This window comes from Lipophrys pholis, assembly GCF_963383615.2.
Source record: "Lipophrys pholis genome assembly, chromosome: 3".
Classification (NCBI taxonomy): Eukaryota; Metazoa; Chordata; class Actinopteri; order Blenniiformes; family Blenniidae; genus Lipophrys; species Lipophrys pholis.
In genome coordinates, this window is record NC_137627.1 from 14,757,498 (window position 1) to 14,774,298 (window position 16,801).

General features: G+C 42.0%; 1 protein-coding gene across 3 annotated transcripts; it reads left to right on the forward strand.

Moving 5' to 3' along the window:
• Positions 1-2,092: 2,092 nt before the first annotated feature.
• Positions 2,093-14,962, forward strand: relb (v-rel avian reticuloendotheliosis viral oncogene homolog B). 3 transcript variants are annotated; one of them, XM_080460016.1, is made up of 12 exons: positions 2,093-2,195; positions 2,308-2,679; positions 2,775-2,837; positions 4,058-4,239; positions 8,383-8,715; positions 9,980-10,146; positions 10,245-10,336; positions 10,428-10,559; positions 10,666-10,770; positions 11,301-11,516; positions 11,607-11,681; positions 12,912-14,962. In XM_080460016.1, exons 2-12 carry the CDS (start codon positions 2,646-2,648, stop codon positions 13,331-13,333), a joined length of 1,821 nt encoding a protein of 606 aa, XP_080316142.1. In that variant the 5' UTR covers positions 2,093-2,195; positions 2,308-2,645; the 3' UTR covers positions 13,334-14,962. The 3 variants fall into 3 exon arrangements, with proteins under 3 accessions (XP_080316142.1, XP_080316141.1, XP_080316143.1); XM_080460015.1 differs by lacking the exon at positions 2,093-2,195 and having other exon boundaries at positions 2,463-2,679; positions 4,016-4,239; positions 12,912-14,916; XM_080460017.1 differs by lacking the exons at positions 2,093-2,195; positions 2,308-2,679; positions 2,775-2,837; positions 4,058-4,239 and adding an exon at positions 4,854-5,378 and having other exon boundaries at positions 12,912-14,916.
• The last annotated feature ends 1,839 nt before the right edge of the window (positions 14,963-16,801 follow it).

Below are 16,801 nucleotides of genomic sequence, written 5' to 3' on the forward strand. Positions count from 1 at the left end.
TATTTTACAAAGAAATAACACAAGAGTCCACAAAGAATTGGGTTCATTATAGTGAAACTAATAACGTTTAGAGCCAGAGGTGTTATAATACCGGCAGCTGCTTAATTCACTCATCAGTTGGTGAGAATTAAAAAATATTTTTTTAAATTCAAGCGACGCACCAATGTGTGGCAAATGATATAAAAGTGAACTTTATTTCAGAAAGTAAAAATACATAATGTAAAATTCAAGTAAAACCACTTTGTGCATTTGGTGGCAGTAATGAGTTATTGCAGGAACCAGCTTGTTATAAAAGCCAACCCATTTAAATCCGTGATAGTTTTTTTTTTTTAATTGTGTTTATCTGAAACTTCAGCCTCAGTTGAGTTCTGCTTTTAATGTGCCATTTTTCTGACCAGAAGTTCTCCATCCAATTAAAGTTAATGCACCTGACATGCAATCCAACTGCTTTGCTTTTATATGGCAACTTGGTTTTAATAGTGTTCATTCTTGTCGGCGTATATGTGCCTTTTACTAATTTTCTGTGTTTGAAAGATTCTATTTTTCATAACTGAAGAATCCTTACAAAACAGTTGATGGCTGCAGAGCAGAAGTGGTACCCTGGATCAAACTGTCCAGTTTACTGTGCAGCTCAAGGTTTCCATCTCAACAAAATGAATGGCCCCCCTTTAAACTAGATGGTGGATTCACAGGACTCTACTGGCCGGGGCGAGCTGGTTCATGAAGTAATATTTAATAGCAATTAATATATAAGGCCTAATTGTAAATATTACCCAGCCTTAGAGGTTCACTAAGATTTTCCTTTAAAACGGAGTTTTTGAGTGTTTTATGATTGCTGGTATCACCAAAACCAAAACTTTGTACACAATTTATTTAGTGAAAGGAAGGCATTATAAAGGTTTTTTATTTCAAATTACACCTTTATTTCTATGTCCGCTCCAAGTAATGTTACTGGGCAGCCATCATCTGAAGACACCCCAGCCTCTCACTTGTTGTATTACTTTCACTAATATGTGGAAAACAAAGTCAGAATGATGCCGACCAGCAGAAAATAGGACCTAAATCTGTTTCAAAATAACTTCAATCTATATACTTCATATCATGAAAACACTTATGTCTTGTCAACATCCGTTCTTGGTGTTGCATTATGAACATGATTGTAAATAATTCTAACTTTAGCCCAGGACCAGAAACAAGTCACAGTGTTTGAATCAACTTGTTTTCATTCATTAAAATGTGACCGTGGCTCAGGAGTCTGAATCCAGGCTTTATTGATGTAAGTTAGTTGATGGCTCTTTGTTCAGGTAATGAGGTGTGCAGTTGGGTGTTGGTGAGAATACTGTGGACATTTCCCCAGTCAAATTAAGCTTTTACAGGTGAAAGGCAGCATCTCTGTGAGAGGAGGAGCTTGTCAAACAGACATACCCTAAATGCTTTATTTACCATTTGTCTCTTGTCGGTAAATTGTGAGCCGTGTTCATAATCTCAGATTATATTTTGTACTTTAGCAACAGTGGGACAGGTATAATAACAATAATGTCTCTTGAGCACTGTGGTGAGAGAACTTCACTCCAGTTGAAGTCGCTAGATTTTAGAAATCTTTAAAGGTGATCAAATTCATATGAACGAGGTCATAGAGGCCAACATCATCAGCACTATTAGAGTTTAGGCGACTTGTTCCTTCTGTCACCAACATCCTTATTCAAGCTTTTTTTACAGCCTTTAGTTTTTTTGTTTTCTCTTCTTACAGTCTTCTACTTCTCACAGACATGTGATCTGTGTTGGGGAAACACACAAATTGATAAGTGATTCATCAGAAATACACTTGTAAACGTGATTCCAAAAACCTCTTACTTACATACATACATAGCTTGTACCTGTGAATGGTGGGTCGTCCTGGTTTATTCATTTGACCTGAGTCACCACTTCCTCTAAACGCCTCAACTTTCGCTTTTCGTTTCCTTTAAATGTCTTTACCCCTGTGTGGCCAGCAGGGGTCCCTGCTGCACGTCGCAGCTCCACTGAACTGGCGCTTCATCTCTTACGTAACGTTTGCAGGGTTTTGAACGTGCAGTGATATTATTGGTGCAGAGATGAACGTAGGCCTGCTACACCTGATGCAACCTGGAGATGCAGTAAACAGGCCTGCGGGGTGGGAAGAAGCACTCTGTGTTGGGACGGAGGCCGACAAGGAGGTGTTTGCACATTATTCTTTTTCTGACAATAATAATAATAAATATAATTAAAATAAATAAATAAATAATAATAATCAGGTGACTAGAAATCATTTTAATTGTATTGATGTAGGATTGAAGAGTGCTGGAGGTCAGCAGAGGAGAGAGGAGGGGAAAGGTCCCATCTGGGCTGTGACGTCACCTGGAGGGGATTTCCACGCCGCGCAGCAACCAATCAGAACGCAGAAGCTGCGGAAACACAAACCTGATGCAAAGTGCGTGTAAGTCAGTCCACACATGGCTCCAGGACCGAGCGGTTCCTCTCCCCGGGCTCTGGGCTGAACTTCGCCGCCTCCGTCTTGTAAACATCACACTTTTATCATTCCCGGAGGAGGAGAAAACCCCGACCCGGACAGACTTTCTAGGACGCCTCGCTGCAGTTTTTACGTCTTTAAAGACTCCTCACATGCGATGAAAGACATGGATATGTTTAATGGCAACTCTGGTAGGTTTCGAGCCTCTAATGTGTGTGTTTTGAGTGTGTTTGTGGGAGAGAGTGAGAGCTGACATCATCCTCTGGCATGTGATGTGTCATTGCAGAGGAGCCAACACCCATCCCCGGGATCCTGCCCCCCTTCCCTCATCCTGGCCCCTCAGACCTCAGTGAGTTCTGAGTCTTCTTCTTCTCTTGTTTTTATTTCTTCTCACGTTATGCTCTCTGACACAAATACATGCTTCCTCCTTCAAAAAAGGGGAAGTAACCTATGATGTGTATTTCTGTTTCTGCCTGTTTGTTCACATGTTTGTGTGGTTATCACCGAACAGTGGAGACATCATTTCTTGTATTTGTTTGGCTTCAGAGCTCGCAAAATTACAATGCCATGGAAAAGTTCATCGTTTCAAGCATTTTGTTTGTGTTTATGACAATGACATTTGGGTAAGACAGTAGGAAAAGTATGTGATAATATTGTTTCAATAAGTTATGATAATATTCTGGAGCTGTGCATTTGCAATTCAAAAATCTCAGAGTGCCACAATTTGCCAGGCTGTGTCATAAAAAGACTTATAAGTGACAGTCATATAGAATTAAACACAAAAGCTTTAAATATAGAAATATATGAAGGTTATGTGTGATAAATATGATTTGCCTGGACGTTTCACAATTTAAGTAAAATCATGGGCGATATTGAACTTTGCCACTGTATTACAATCCTTTGGGACACACCTCTATATTCATTATTCATCCCTTCATGGGGAAACACACTGTCTAATTGCTCACTATCAATCCATAATTATTTAGTTTTTTGTTCCAAATAGTTCCAATATACTACAATCATTAAAAAATACGGTCATTGACCAATCAATAAAATCAGCAAACATTCAGATTTGATGAACTGCACTAACAGATGTCGCCAGTTTTTCATGCATCACATTTGTGAGGGATCAGTTTCTAGACATGACAGACCCACCCCCCTGTCCACAAGGCATTTATAGGTCTGGCACTTGTATATCAAATGAAGTAAACATACGAAGTCACACAGAAGAACATGTGATCTGTATAGATACAAGAAACTGTTTTTCTGTGGCGGTAACCACACAAATCCTCTCGGAGCTCATCTTATGATCATTAAGCTTCAAAATGAGTCGTGCATGTGACACTTCATGTTAATGTCATGTGTCCTCGAACAGACATGCAAATATTAAATGTTGTTGACGTCAACATGTAAATACTTCTCAGTCTGTAGTGTGCAAAAGTCTTTCTTTTTTTTTATATGATGGATGAGCATTGATTTTATATTATTAAAGTGATCTTTTCAATAATGAATCATTTTTTCATTCAGGCTTCCACCTCAGATTCAACTTGGTGTCATCACTGTTTACAGATCTGATTTATGAAATCATTGCTGAGGAGAACGTGCGGTCGAGCGTCTCCCTCCCCGGACCTCCTCCTCCTCCTGGTGACCTCCTCTGCCACACCCCCCTCGCACAAAACCACAGGACCCCCCGACAGAGCTCCCCGCCCACGCCCAAACCCATGCTGGTGGCGCGAGGCACCGCCTGTGAGGTGAGGATGAATTCGGGGTGAGGTGTTGTCAGTGTGGTGCTTCTGCACCAGTGGAGTCATTTGTGTTGTTTTGGTTTGCTCCTCGTCTGGTTTCACCCCCCCACCCCACCCACCAAAAATGTGAAATTGTTTGTCTTCATCTGAGCCACTGAAGCTTTGTAGCAATTCATAAACAAGAGTTGGTCAATTATTACGCAAAGGCATTAAAAAGTGTTTTGCTTCTCAATAAGAAAGATTAAACGCTTTGTCAGTTGGGGTATAAAAATGTGCCTAGTTGAGAGGTAGTAATGCTGGAGTGTGACTTGATGCACTAGTTTGTCCTCATCATGCGGTCGAGCATCAGTACGGCTTCCTCACCGTGGGGAAGTCAAAAACAGGAATACGTCTTGATGGATTAAAGTGCCGTTGAGCGCTCGTGCTGCGCGGCAGGCCCGGCGTTTATCATAAAGCACGTGGTTTCCAGTCAGCATTCAGAAGAGGAGTGTTGTAATCTGATTAGTGAGCAAGCATGCGGGTAGCGACAAACGGGTTCAACCAGTTTGTAATCTCAAGTGATCTGCGGAGGCGCTGTGGCTAAAATTAGTGTGTAATTGCAGCTTGTTAAAAAGTTATGAGTGTGTAAAACCCGTGAGCGTCACACACCTCCCTGCCATGCTCCTCTGTGGGAGGAGGCTGAGAAGAAAGGAGGAGGAGAGAGAGGAAGAGGAGGAGGAGGAGGAGAGGAGCTGTAATCTGACCCCTGCTTTCAGTTTGCTGTCCTTGTGTTTACTAGCCAAGCCCACCGGAGGTTAAAGGTCACATTTTTCTCTCTGTGTCGCCCCTGCAATTGGTGGATCGACATTAGGCCGGCCTGTCTTCCTTTTTCCTGCCTGCCGACTTGCTCTGCCAGGCTTTTGTTTTAGTTTCTCTGGGTTTTTAAGGCTCGCAGGTATGCTCAGGCGGACACTCTCGCAGCCCACATAAACGCTTTGACAACAAACATCTGCAGCTCGACGACATATTAGGAAACGTGATCTAATGCAGAGGCGTCAGCCGGAGCGCTGCAGCAACAGTCTGATCAGCTTCACAGGCCACAAGGGAGGCTGCTCCTTTACCTCTTTGTTCCCTGCAGGCTTGAATCTTCATCACCTGTTGAATCAGTAAGTGTGACTTCAATGGTCATGTTTTTTGCTTTCATTTTTTTGAATTGAGTCAATTCAGGGGCAGAGAGAGAGAGAGAGAGTGTGTAGATGAGTCGTGATACAATAGAGAAAGTAAAACGAGGGAGCGAGGTATGTCGCACGTTAACTGCAAGAGGGAATAGAGAGGCTCAGTGGTCTGTGGTGTAACGGAAAAAAAGGATCAGATGTGAGGAGGAGTCAGAGAGCACATGGTCGACTGTGTGCAATGATAGAAAGCGCATGTATGAAGGAGGAAAGATGTAGCGAGTCATCTCCACCACCAATTCTGCTTCTCTATCCACTTCTTTAAAAAAAGTCTGTTTTGTTGTGAGCTGCTGCCGTTTGTTGAGTTCATAGAAATATTATTAACTTAGTAGACACTTGAAATGATGACGGTACTTACATAATAGAAATAGAAACATTCAACCACGCTTGCTGTTTCATATTCTTGTAACAAAACAATGCAAAACTAGGAACGGTCACCCGGTAGAGGGCAGACATACCCTCGCCGACACCACCTTGCAATGTTAAGATTAAATCATGTTCTGTTATATATATATATACTGTACATACATACATACATACATACAAACCAACTAGAGCGGGCGTTCAGTAGAACACATACCTTCGCCAGCGCCACATTTGTCACCATGGAAACCAATGGATTACCAGGTCATTTGATCCACCACACCACTCCTTCCATCATTTGTCGTGGTCGTTTGTATGGCTTCATGTTGTTGCATTGTGAAGGTTAAATGAGAATGTTGTGTTGGTTCCCATTCTTTTGTGTTGCTGTAACGCACTGTTAGAGTGAGCTGCCGTGTGATTGGCTGACAGTTAGCCGTGTGCTCGCAGCCGGCGAATGGCAGCGTCAGCCCCGAGTAACGATTCACCGCAGAGCTCCAGCGTCGACAATGGAGTAAATATCTTACCTCCCCGGGATCTATTGCATCCCAAAATGTAATGGATGATGACAAATCATACCTCAACCGGGTTATTAACCAATTCGGGTTAATAATTTTTGCGATATGTTGGTAACATACATACCGTGTCTTACAGACTACAAGCCGCTACTTTTTATATTCAGATGCGCTCAATCGTCCGAACAATAAGATACATACATACATACATACATACAAACTAATAAATACACACAGACAAAAACCCAACCTTTGCCCAAACTTTTGTTTGTAAGGAAAATAAGGAAAATAAATCTAAAGACGCACAGACAAAATCAGAACCTTCGCCCCAATTTTCGTTGGCAAATGTAACAATAAAACGTTGGCAACATAATAAGGAGGATCTTTTGGTAATGATCTATGAAAAAAAACATTAAGTTTAATCGTTGTAGCCCTTGTTTTTGGTTTTAGTCTATTTGTACTTTTGTGATTATTGTGTTTATTGCTGCTGTCTTGGCCAAAGAGATCATTGATCTAAACTAGTTTCACCTGTTCAAATAAAACACTACTACTACTACTACTACTACTACTACTACTACTACTACCACAACAACTTGTCCCTCACTTTTGGGGGATTGGTTTGATCTGCTCATTGCCCTGTAAAATAATGGCTCTTTAATTAGAGCCCATTAGCTCATTCTTTTGCTCTAAAAATTCATACTGTGAAACCTCCACAAATAAAAAGTAGTAGGTTAAAGATTTTTGCACAAGATCTAATTATCATAATTAAAATAAAATAGCTTGAAACCTTTTATCTTCATGCGTTATTATTTTTAGTTGCTCAATGTGGTCATAAAGTGATAAAACTGCTAAAAGAAAGTTGTTGTTTTTTTCTTTTCTGTTGTGAAATGGTGGATCAGGTTAATTTGAATATTTATTTATAAGATCTGAAAAGATTTATAGGCGGAAAATCTAACATGAAACCTTCGCTATGGTCTCTTGTGTGAGGTGGAAAACGTTTTACTACCTCTGGCTTCATTTGAATATCACAGGATTATCTTTTGTTTTTCTAAAATGTATATGAAGAAAATAACATTAAATACTCAAAGTTAGAAAAAGTAACAAAACTGAGGTCAGTGTTGATAAATCTTAAAAATATTTTTGGCTTTAGTTCAAATCAGTTCAGATTTTCTTTCTGACCAAAGTTTAATCTGAGCTTGTGCTCACAGTCCAAGTGTGAAACTCCTCAATCCTGCGTTAATCCCAAACTGAGTCATGCAGAATGATAAATATTTGCCCCAGAGCAGTTTGTGTCTAAAGGTTATCTGAAGCCACAGAAGGCTTGTGGCCATTCTAAAGAAGGACCAACAAAGTCCCAGATTGTGTTGAACTTGGTAAGGATGCACTTTGAGTCATGACCTTTTATTTGTCACATCCACAATTATACACAGTATAATGTGTATAATTGTGCAGTGAAATGTTTTTAGCACCAGATCCAGACTGAAACAACAAGGTTAATGATAAGAATGAAAACACACAAGAGATACATATATATTTAGGAATAGATCGATAGATAGAGAGAGAATAAGCAATGTAAGTCAAAGTGTCAAATAGTGCAAACGTGTTTGTACAATGCAGTTTGTCTATTGAGTCCTGCTGGGTGCTGCTGCCCCTCCAGGGGTTGATAGTCCCCGTCAAAACGCTGTCCATGCACCTTGAGCGGGAGCTTAATGATGGTGTTGGCAGTCTTATGTGGACAAACAGTCATAAGTGTATAGTGAGTAAAGCAGAGGGCTCAGCACACAGCCCTGGTGGGCACCGATGTTCAGGGTGCGTGAGGGGGACAGGCGATTCCCCACCTGAACCACCTGATGTCTTTTGAAAAGCTGTAGACCGCCCAGCACAGGGAGGAGGAGAGTCCGATGTCCTGCAGCTTAGTGACCAGTCCGGAGGGGGTTATGGTGTTGAACATTGAACTGGAGTCCACAAACAGCATTCGCACATGATGGGCATTGGTGTCGCTTCATAATCCGTCACTTGTTTAGTAATATTTGGGTGATCAACTTGTGTTGCCTTCCTCACAGCCAAGCTACTCTGCGATGCGCCGGACGGCGTGCTCCACCAGACAGACGGCGTCGCCTCATTCCTCGCGCAAAGCTCCGTCCTCTGCCGGTTCCTCGCTACGTGGTCGTGGATCTTCGTGTTCCATGTCCACGAAGACCTCCGGCTGCGTCTCCCCTGAGAGCCTGAGCGACGCCGACATACTGGACCGCGTGCTGGAGAAGCCGCGGCTGGTGGTGGTGGAGGAGCCCAAAGACAGAGGCATGAGGTTTCGATACGAGTGCGAGGGACGCTCGGCCGGCAGCATCCTGGGGGCGACCAGCACCGATGCGAACAAGACTCAGCCTGCCATCGAGGTAGACACTCAGGGTTTTGTTTGGGACCTCTCGGGCAGACGGTTTGGGGGAAGATTTAACCCTTGAATGAGATGGGTTGAGCTGGGAGGATGTGGGTTGGTGGTGCAATGTAGAAAGTCCCATCAAAACCCAGCCTGAGTGTGGTCAAACAGAAGAGGCGGAGCCCCCGTCTAATTACTGATAAACACACCTACACGCCTCTCACTGTTTCCACACAACCACACCGAAGCTGTGTTCAGTTTGTGTGATTAAATCCAAGATTTCTTAAGAGGAACCCCACCGTCACATATGTGAATTTCTTGGTGTTTAGATTGAGATTTACTTAGTAGATTTCAATGATTTTAGAAACCCAGCAAAGTAATTATGAATTAAAAATGAAATTACAGATAATTTCAGTAACTTTAATGCTTTAATGTATTGCTCTAAGGGTCTGTTTTGGGGATTTACATTTTTTTCTCTAATTCTCTAAATTTGCCAAACAGAGCCTGACTTTCGCTTCTTTGACTACAAATCTTTCGCACTAGTTTGTCTCTTTTATTGTTTCAAACACTTGCCAGGTTACAGCTACTGGAATATTTAATGTATTGATTCATTTTAAACTTCTTTAACTTTTACATTTATAATGTAGGATAAACTGTTTTTGCCACGAAAGGAGTAAATGGAGTCTATAAGTCATTTGTTCTTTGTTAAAATGCACATATTTGTAATTGATTGTGATGTAAATATAATGAAGACAAGTTAAGATAGTGAAATAAGATATAGTGACGGATTGTGATAATTGTAGTCCTACTGTATGTATAAAGACCTTATTATCTGACCTCCCTCCCTTTTTATTTCCTATAAATCAAAGATAACCTTTAACAACAAAATCATTTTGTGTGACATTCCTCGAGAAGTCCAACGTTAACCAAAAAATTCCTCTCGCCATGAGAGTAAACGTGTCTTTCTCCAAGTTTAATGCATTTCACTCCGTTTTAGATTTGAAAATACCTGAACTGAATGTGTTTGATGCAGCGTGCTGAGGAAGTAGCTTTGTGTTGAAGATAATTCAGTAGATGAGATCATTGCGTCGACCAGTGGAGGGGAGGCAGATTCCCTGTATTCATGTGATCAATATCATCAGAATGAATGTATTGGGTACTCTGCACATGAACATATTCCCAACAATTCCTCAGAGACCAGACACGACGATGAGCCTTGAAAATGATCTCATCTTGGGTTTATGTCACATTGATTCAAAAGAAGCTTCCCTTCTCTCTCTCAGATTCAGGGTTCCATCGAGCACATTACCAAGGTCACGGTCACCGTGTCCCTGGTGACCAAAGACCTCCCACACCGGCCGCACCCACACTGCCTCGTGGGTAAAGACTGTCCCAACGAATCGGGAATCTGTCTCGTCGCCTTCAATCCTCACAGCAGCCGACGTCACAGGTGAACATCGGTCCCGCGCAAGTTTTCATGATGTGCTTCTCATTGCTTCGCCTGCGATTTCCAGACATTATTAAATGAGGATGTGCTTCGACTCACAGCTTTACTAACCTCGGTATTCAGTGTGTGAAGAGGAGAGACCTCGACCAGTCGCTACAGAAGAGGAGAAGCCAAAACATTGACCCCTTTCAAAGTGCGTCGCACAGAAACACACAGGATGAATTTTTCACTGATGCTCCTCGAGGCGCAGCTAACGTACCGTCTGATGTTTTCTCGCCCGTCAGCCGGTCACACAAAGGGGATCGAAGACATCGACATGAACGCAGTGCGCCTGTGCTTCCAGTGTGAGCTGGAGTGGGACGACGGCAGAAGCGACTCTCTCAGCCCCGTGGTGTCCAAACCCATCTATGACAAGAGTATGCAGCACACACTCACCTTCCTCCACAGTGTCCCGGCGACAATCAAAAACCACGTGGCCTGTTTCCTGATCCTGGTCGTTTCTTCTTTTCTTCTTTTTTTAAGAGGCCACCACGACGTCGCAGCTGAAGATCAGCCTTTTGAACGAATACAGAGGTTCCTGTTTGGGGAAGACGGAGGTTTACATGCTGTGTGACAAAGTGCAGAAAGGTAGGCGTACATTTTGGAGAAAGATTGATTTAAGGGGGACAACATTGGGCGGTGTGTTCGACTAAAAATGAATTCTAATAGTAAAGTCTATTTAAGGAGCTATGAGCCCAGTTTCTATTACATCCAAATCAACACTTTTATTCATATTTTGTCATTAGGATTTGGTATATTTCTGGTAAACATAACTCTTACTACCATAAAGCAGATGTGTCACATTTACAAGGTGTGCACAGGTAATCAACAACTCAGACAAATAACCTTCTCTGATGTAGAGATTCAGCACTGTTCACACAACAAACCTTCATATCTCAAAGTCTCATTAAGAAATACAAATGTCAGATATGATCTCTGTGTTTATTACTGATTTGTTTTTGTATTTAAAAATTATTTCTGTAAAGTTGTACACTGCAAAATTGTACGTATTTTGAACTTGAAGCAAAGTAAGACAAAAAAACTAAAATAGGAGCAACTGCAAATAATCTTGATTCTCGGTGCTTTTCTTGATTTACTTGGTGTGTATTTGCCTCCAGATGACATAGAAATCATCTTCAGACACGGCTTGTGGAAGGCAAACGGGGAGTTTTCTCAGACAGACGTGCACCGACAGATCGCCATCGTCTTCAAGACGCCGCCGTACCAGGACCAAGACATCTCGGACGAGGTGGAGGTCTGCGTGGTGCTGCGTCGCATCTCCGACCAGATGGAGAGCGAGCCGGTCAAGTTCACGTACCTGCCGCAAGACATCGGTCAGCCAGACACTGAATGAATTCACAGGTTCTAATCAGATCAGTTGTATCTGGGCTCATGTGAGGATGTCTGAACGGTTTTGTTCACAGATCCGTATGAGGTGAAGAGGAAGAGAGCCACCATCAAGTCAGACATCAGTTTCAAGGACAAACCTTGTGTCAGAGGTGAGAAATGGATTTTCAAGTGACTTTAGACGGCATTCCTCGGTGCCATTTCTTTCTTTCTTTACATTTTTCTTATCTATAAGCGTCAGCCCGTCGCCTCTTCTGCCGAGTCATTTTTACCGCAGGAGGTTGAAGTGATGCTACATCAGCCGCCACACTGAACACACTGAATAAACCGAGCACGTACTGACGGTCGATGTCTGAAGACCGCCAGCTGCATGTATAAAGGCACAGTTTTGGGTTGATGTCAAGTGTTTTCAGGAATTTCATATTTTAAGATGATGATAAGGTCCATGGGCAACAAGACACCCAGTGTCATGTTGACTTTCAATCAGACGATTTTAATGTTTACACCAACCAGTTTACGATTCACTTTATAAACTTTATGAGGGTTAGGGTTCATCTTCATCGTGTCACGTGTGGTGAGTTTCTGTAAGATTGCCGACTCACTGACAGACACAATAATCCTGTCAGTGTATCAAAGCACAGGCGAGACGAGATAAGAAACTTTATTATTCTTACAAAACAGCAGCATCGTGAAATCCTTGTTGATTTACACCATTTAAAAGCTTCTGAGTATCTGAATCAACAGGATCCATATTTTCATTAAAGCAGGATTAGCTGCTGTAATTTAAGATTTTGTGAATAAACTACATTTGTGTCTGTATTTATGTATCCTGTGTGACGTAGACATCCACAATATTGCTCGATACTAGCTTTTATTGGATCATAAATACCATCCTGCTTATCTGACACACACCTACTGCCCTTGCCTAAATGTTTAATGATTGAAAAGTGAATCAAGTCAAAATAGACTCCCTTGTGCCACATGGGAAGAATGAATTCTCTCAATATGCCATCAAAATAAAAGTAGCTTCCATAATATGAGAGCAGGAGATGTAATTCTTCTAAGCAACTACAAAAACAGGATAAAAATAAATTACTATGATTTACTCAGTTATTTCCTCCAAATGAGTGTTTTTGACCGTTACAGTCTAATCAACAGTCATTTCCAATAATATGTTTGAAGTTTAGAAACATTAGAAAGTCCTGCATTAAACCCCAGTTTCAGTACCTGGTGTGAGAGAGAGCCTGTCCAGAGATGACTGACATTATAGATATATAGATATAGATTGTAAAGGCTTTAATCTGAAATCTGACTGACTGTTCTGTTTCTCCCTGGTTTATTTTGTGTACGGTATGTAACCTGATGTGTTTGTCCTCCTGCAGCGGAGAGTTTACCTGCACCAGAACAGACCTTACTCTTCCTCCTGGGGGCCCAGAACGGGATGACTCCAGACGAGAGGCTGCAGCCCACGCTGCCTGCTGCTTCCGCCGTGGAGGAAATGGATTTCTGTGACACCTCGGACGAGGCGGCGCTCATCCAGCAGCTGCTGGAGTCACCAGAGTTCTGGGAGGCATACAATAACCCTGGTATCTCCTCGCCGGCGCCGTGCGGCTTCAACCCGCCGCCTGACGCCGGCACCGCCTTCGCCAACACCAACATGAACTTCAACCAGAACGGCGGCTCTTTCATTCAGTCCAATTACATTGACTTGCATTTCAACATGCTGTTTAACGAGACTCAGAATGTGCAGCCGGAGCTGCAGGACGACACGGTGCAGGTGAAAACTGAAGAGGAGCTCCAGTGACTGTTTGGATCATGTGGCACAATCGGCTTTCTCTTTCTTACCCTCCTTTATACAGTTTTGTAAACACTTTCTTCATGAGGGTTTGACACCTCAGCCATGCTCCGCGTACGTGAAACCGCTAAGAGTCACTTAGCTCAGGGCCAGTGTCCACCCAGCATTATCTTTCTAGCACAAATGAAACCCCCGTGTTTATGATATATAATCCCAACATGCTCCTGTAACAGTCGGTGCCTGGCTAATCTGCTCCCACAAAAAGGGATTTTCTGTCTTGTCATTATCATTATCATTTCCATTCACCTTGTGCATCAGGTCCGAATATCAAGCTTCTCTTAAGCTCCTGGTTTCTAGACCTCTCGGTACATTTACAGATCAGATGTTCTCTGTGTTCGTCCCAGAGCCTCACATTCGTATCACTCCGACTTTAAACATGTTCAGAATCTTCACTCTTCAGCAGTCTTGTTGTTTGAGTCTCTTCAAATAAGTTAGAATGAAAAGAAATGACCAGTAATAAGAAAGAACTAAAGATGAACAACCAAAAAAATTCTTCTTCATTTAAATCTGGTTTCCATCCGGGTTCGTGGTCCCGATCCAGCAGCTTCTGCACTTTTATTTGTTCCATTTTGGTATGATGACAAAATTATATGTGAATTGGGGAGGAATCCTATATTTATATTAAAGTAATGCAACTGTTGCACACGGAGGTCATGTATTGATTCTTGCTTTGCCAAGCGCTAAAGAATGAGCGATTTTATCCAACAAATGTCATGAGTGAGGATCATGTGTCATACATACAAACTTCAGGCGAGTTTTCACCCAAATTTGAATGAATGTGTCGCAGAAATGGTGCGAGGATTCCACTCCAAATACTAATATAGTTGGGTTTCAGACCCCGAGTTGTCCCAGGCCAGTGAGATCATGAAAACAACGGTAGGAAGCAGCTTGTTTTGGCACAATCTAATAATCTCAGCTGGGTTGTGGAGGTGAAGGCGAGCCCTTACAATTTGCTGGAATTTGACCTTTCAGCTTCAGCTTTTTAGTGAACGTGCACATGAGGTACGGGCCCTTTTGTCAACGAAGCGGAGGATGAGTCTCAATAATGCTCCTACACATTTGCTGGTTTTGAGGGTTATTAGGGCTCAGAAGTCGATCTCAAATGAAGGACTCTTGCAATCTGAGGACAATACTTCTACCAGCTGCTTTAGTCCTGCGTTATGTCAGCCCTCATGAAAGGTCAGACTGGCCTTTGGTCAACGTGGTTTTGGGAAAATGACCTGACTCGCTAAGAGAAGCGGTCAAAAAGTCTTAAGCACAGTAGTTTCATATCATTTTCTTAGCGTTGTAGTTTGTTGTTTTTGGGGTTTTTTTAATCACCGGCTGGCTTATTTAATATTTAATCTACCGATATTCAATAGAAACCACTTTTCCTGTTCATCAGCTCCTTTTGTGCCGCAGTTTCACTCTCGTGCTGTTTTAATTTTCCGACCTCACCCAGTCATTTATTCCACTGTGACTTCCCCCTGTACAGTTTAAGTGTAAATATGTCAAAGATTAAAAAATAAACAAAAAGGCATTGTGTGCACATTAAAGATTACCGTGTAATTACTACAGACAGATAAATATGAGTGACACAAGAATACGTCAGTGTTTTTGTCCTCCACTGTTTCCCACACACGTTCCTGACTGCGTCCGTCATGCAGAGGAACAACAAACCTGCAGATGACGTCTTTCGACGTCTCGATTTTACACGCCATCAGTATCGTGCCGGAATCCTGAAAGGACTAGTTGGAGAAATCAGACGCATTCAAAGTGTTTTAAACCCTCAAGCTTTCTCCCGTCAGTTTGAGGGTTTATTTCCAGCAGCTTCTTTTAAATTCTCCTGAACGTGGCTCACGCTGCTCGCAGCTCACAGAAGAATCTGAGCCGAGACCAAGAATAGCTCAATTTCTGCTTTCTATGTCAGTGTGTGTTCACTGCTGAGTCAGCGTGGTCTTTGTAAGGGTTTGGGAAACTAATAGATTGAGACATAGGGACAGTTCTGTTATGTCATCACTGAAAAAAAACACGGCGGTTTATTCGCAATGTTTTTTCAAGTTTGACCTCGTTTATCATGTTTTTAAAAGAGCATTCAAGTTGGTACTTTTTAGATTGGACGTGTTTCTCCGGTGATGGACACAGTGAGGACATGGCGGTGGACGGTGTAACAGTGGAGAAGGCTGCTGTTGGTATCGGAGAAGAAAAAGAAAGCAATCTTGTGTTTATGCGTTTTCTCATTTGGACCGGGAAACGTTTCACTCTGTGTTTTTAGTTGCAGCTTCATTTGACGTCACATCTTATAAACTTGAGTGAACTCGATCACCTCATGATCACCTGATCACCCATGGAACTGCTTTTTATAAAACAACCACCGGTGTGTCTAATTGTATCATGGCGGTGGATCCTGTTTGGTTAGTGCAGGTGTTCCATTTTCTATGCTGCACCCGTCACTGTTGACTTGACCTCAACACGCATGGTTTACAGCCGGGAAACTCCACGCTGGGCTCCCTTCCAACACCTTTATTCTCAGTGCTCAGTGGGAATTCACAAATTTCCTGGGAAATGGTACCAGCATGACCTCCTCAGACTTGTCAAAGCTTGTTCTCGCTGTCAGCTTTTTTTTTTTTTTTTTCCTCCACATGGGGGTCAAGGCCTGTGATGAAGGGAGAAGGAGAGAAGCTGTTTCATGAAGACTTGCAGCTGTTAACATGTCTTTTTGTGGCACGGCTGCAGTGACCTTGTTTATAAGAAGGTCTGATAAGAGTCAAAATCTCCCTCTCATCCAGTCTCTGACTATTTGCCAAGATTGCTGTAAATTGTTCATAAACAATTTGGTCCCATTATAAGAAAGAATGTCTGGATATATTCAAGCTAAAAGTATCATGAGAACAATTACTGGTAAATTACATAAGTTATGTGTCAAAATGTTTTGGGTGAGTAAAAAAAAGTTAATGTTTCACTCAAAAACTACTTCAACTATTCAAAACTTTCATATCACATTAAATTGTATTGTCAGCAGCAGGCTTTCAGTTTAATGTAGTTTGTGGACGATGTCTGTATGATGGTTCTGGCAACTGTCTTTGAGATACTGAGAAATACATAATATTCATTCAAAAAAAGTGTCTGTGGAATATTATATGAATATTACGTTTTTCAAGGCACCAAATCCCCATAATTGTCTTTGGCAGAACTACACAAATAAATGATAAGAGAAGATATATTGCTGTTAATTAAATCACGTGTTTCCCACAATATGATTCCGGCTGACAGCCTCGAGTATTTGCAGAAGTGATGGTTGATTTATGGTAAATACTGAGCAGCAATCATGAGTCATGAGTGTGGACGAAACAATCTAGTAAATTACCACACAAAGGGAACCAGCAATGGACTCAAATAGCATTTTCCCTGCCAGTAAGGTCATACTGCTCAGATAAA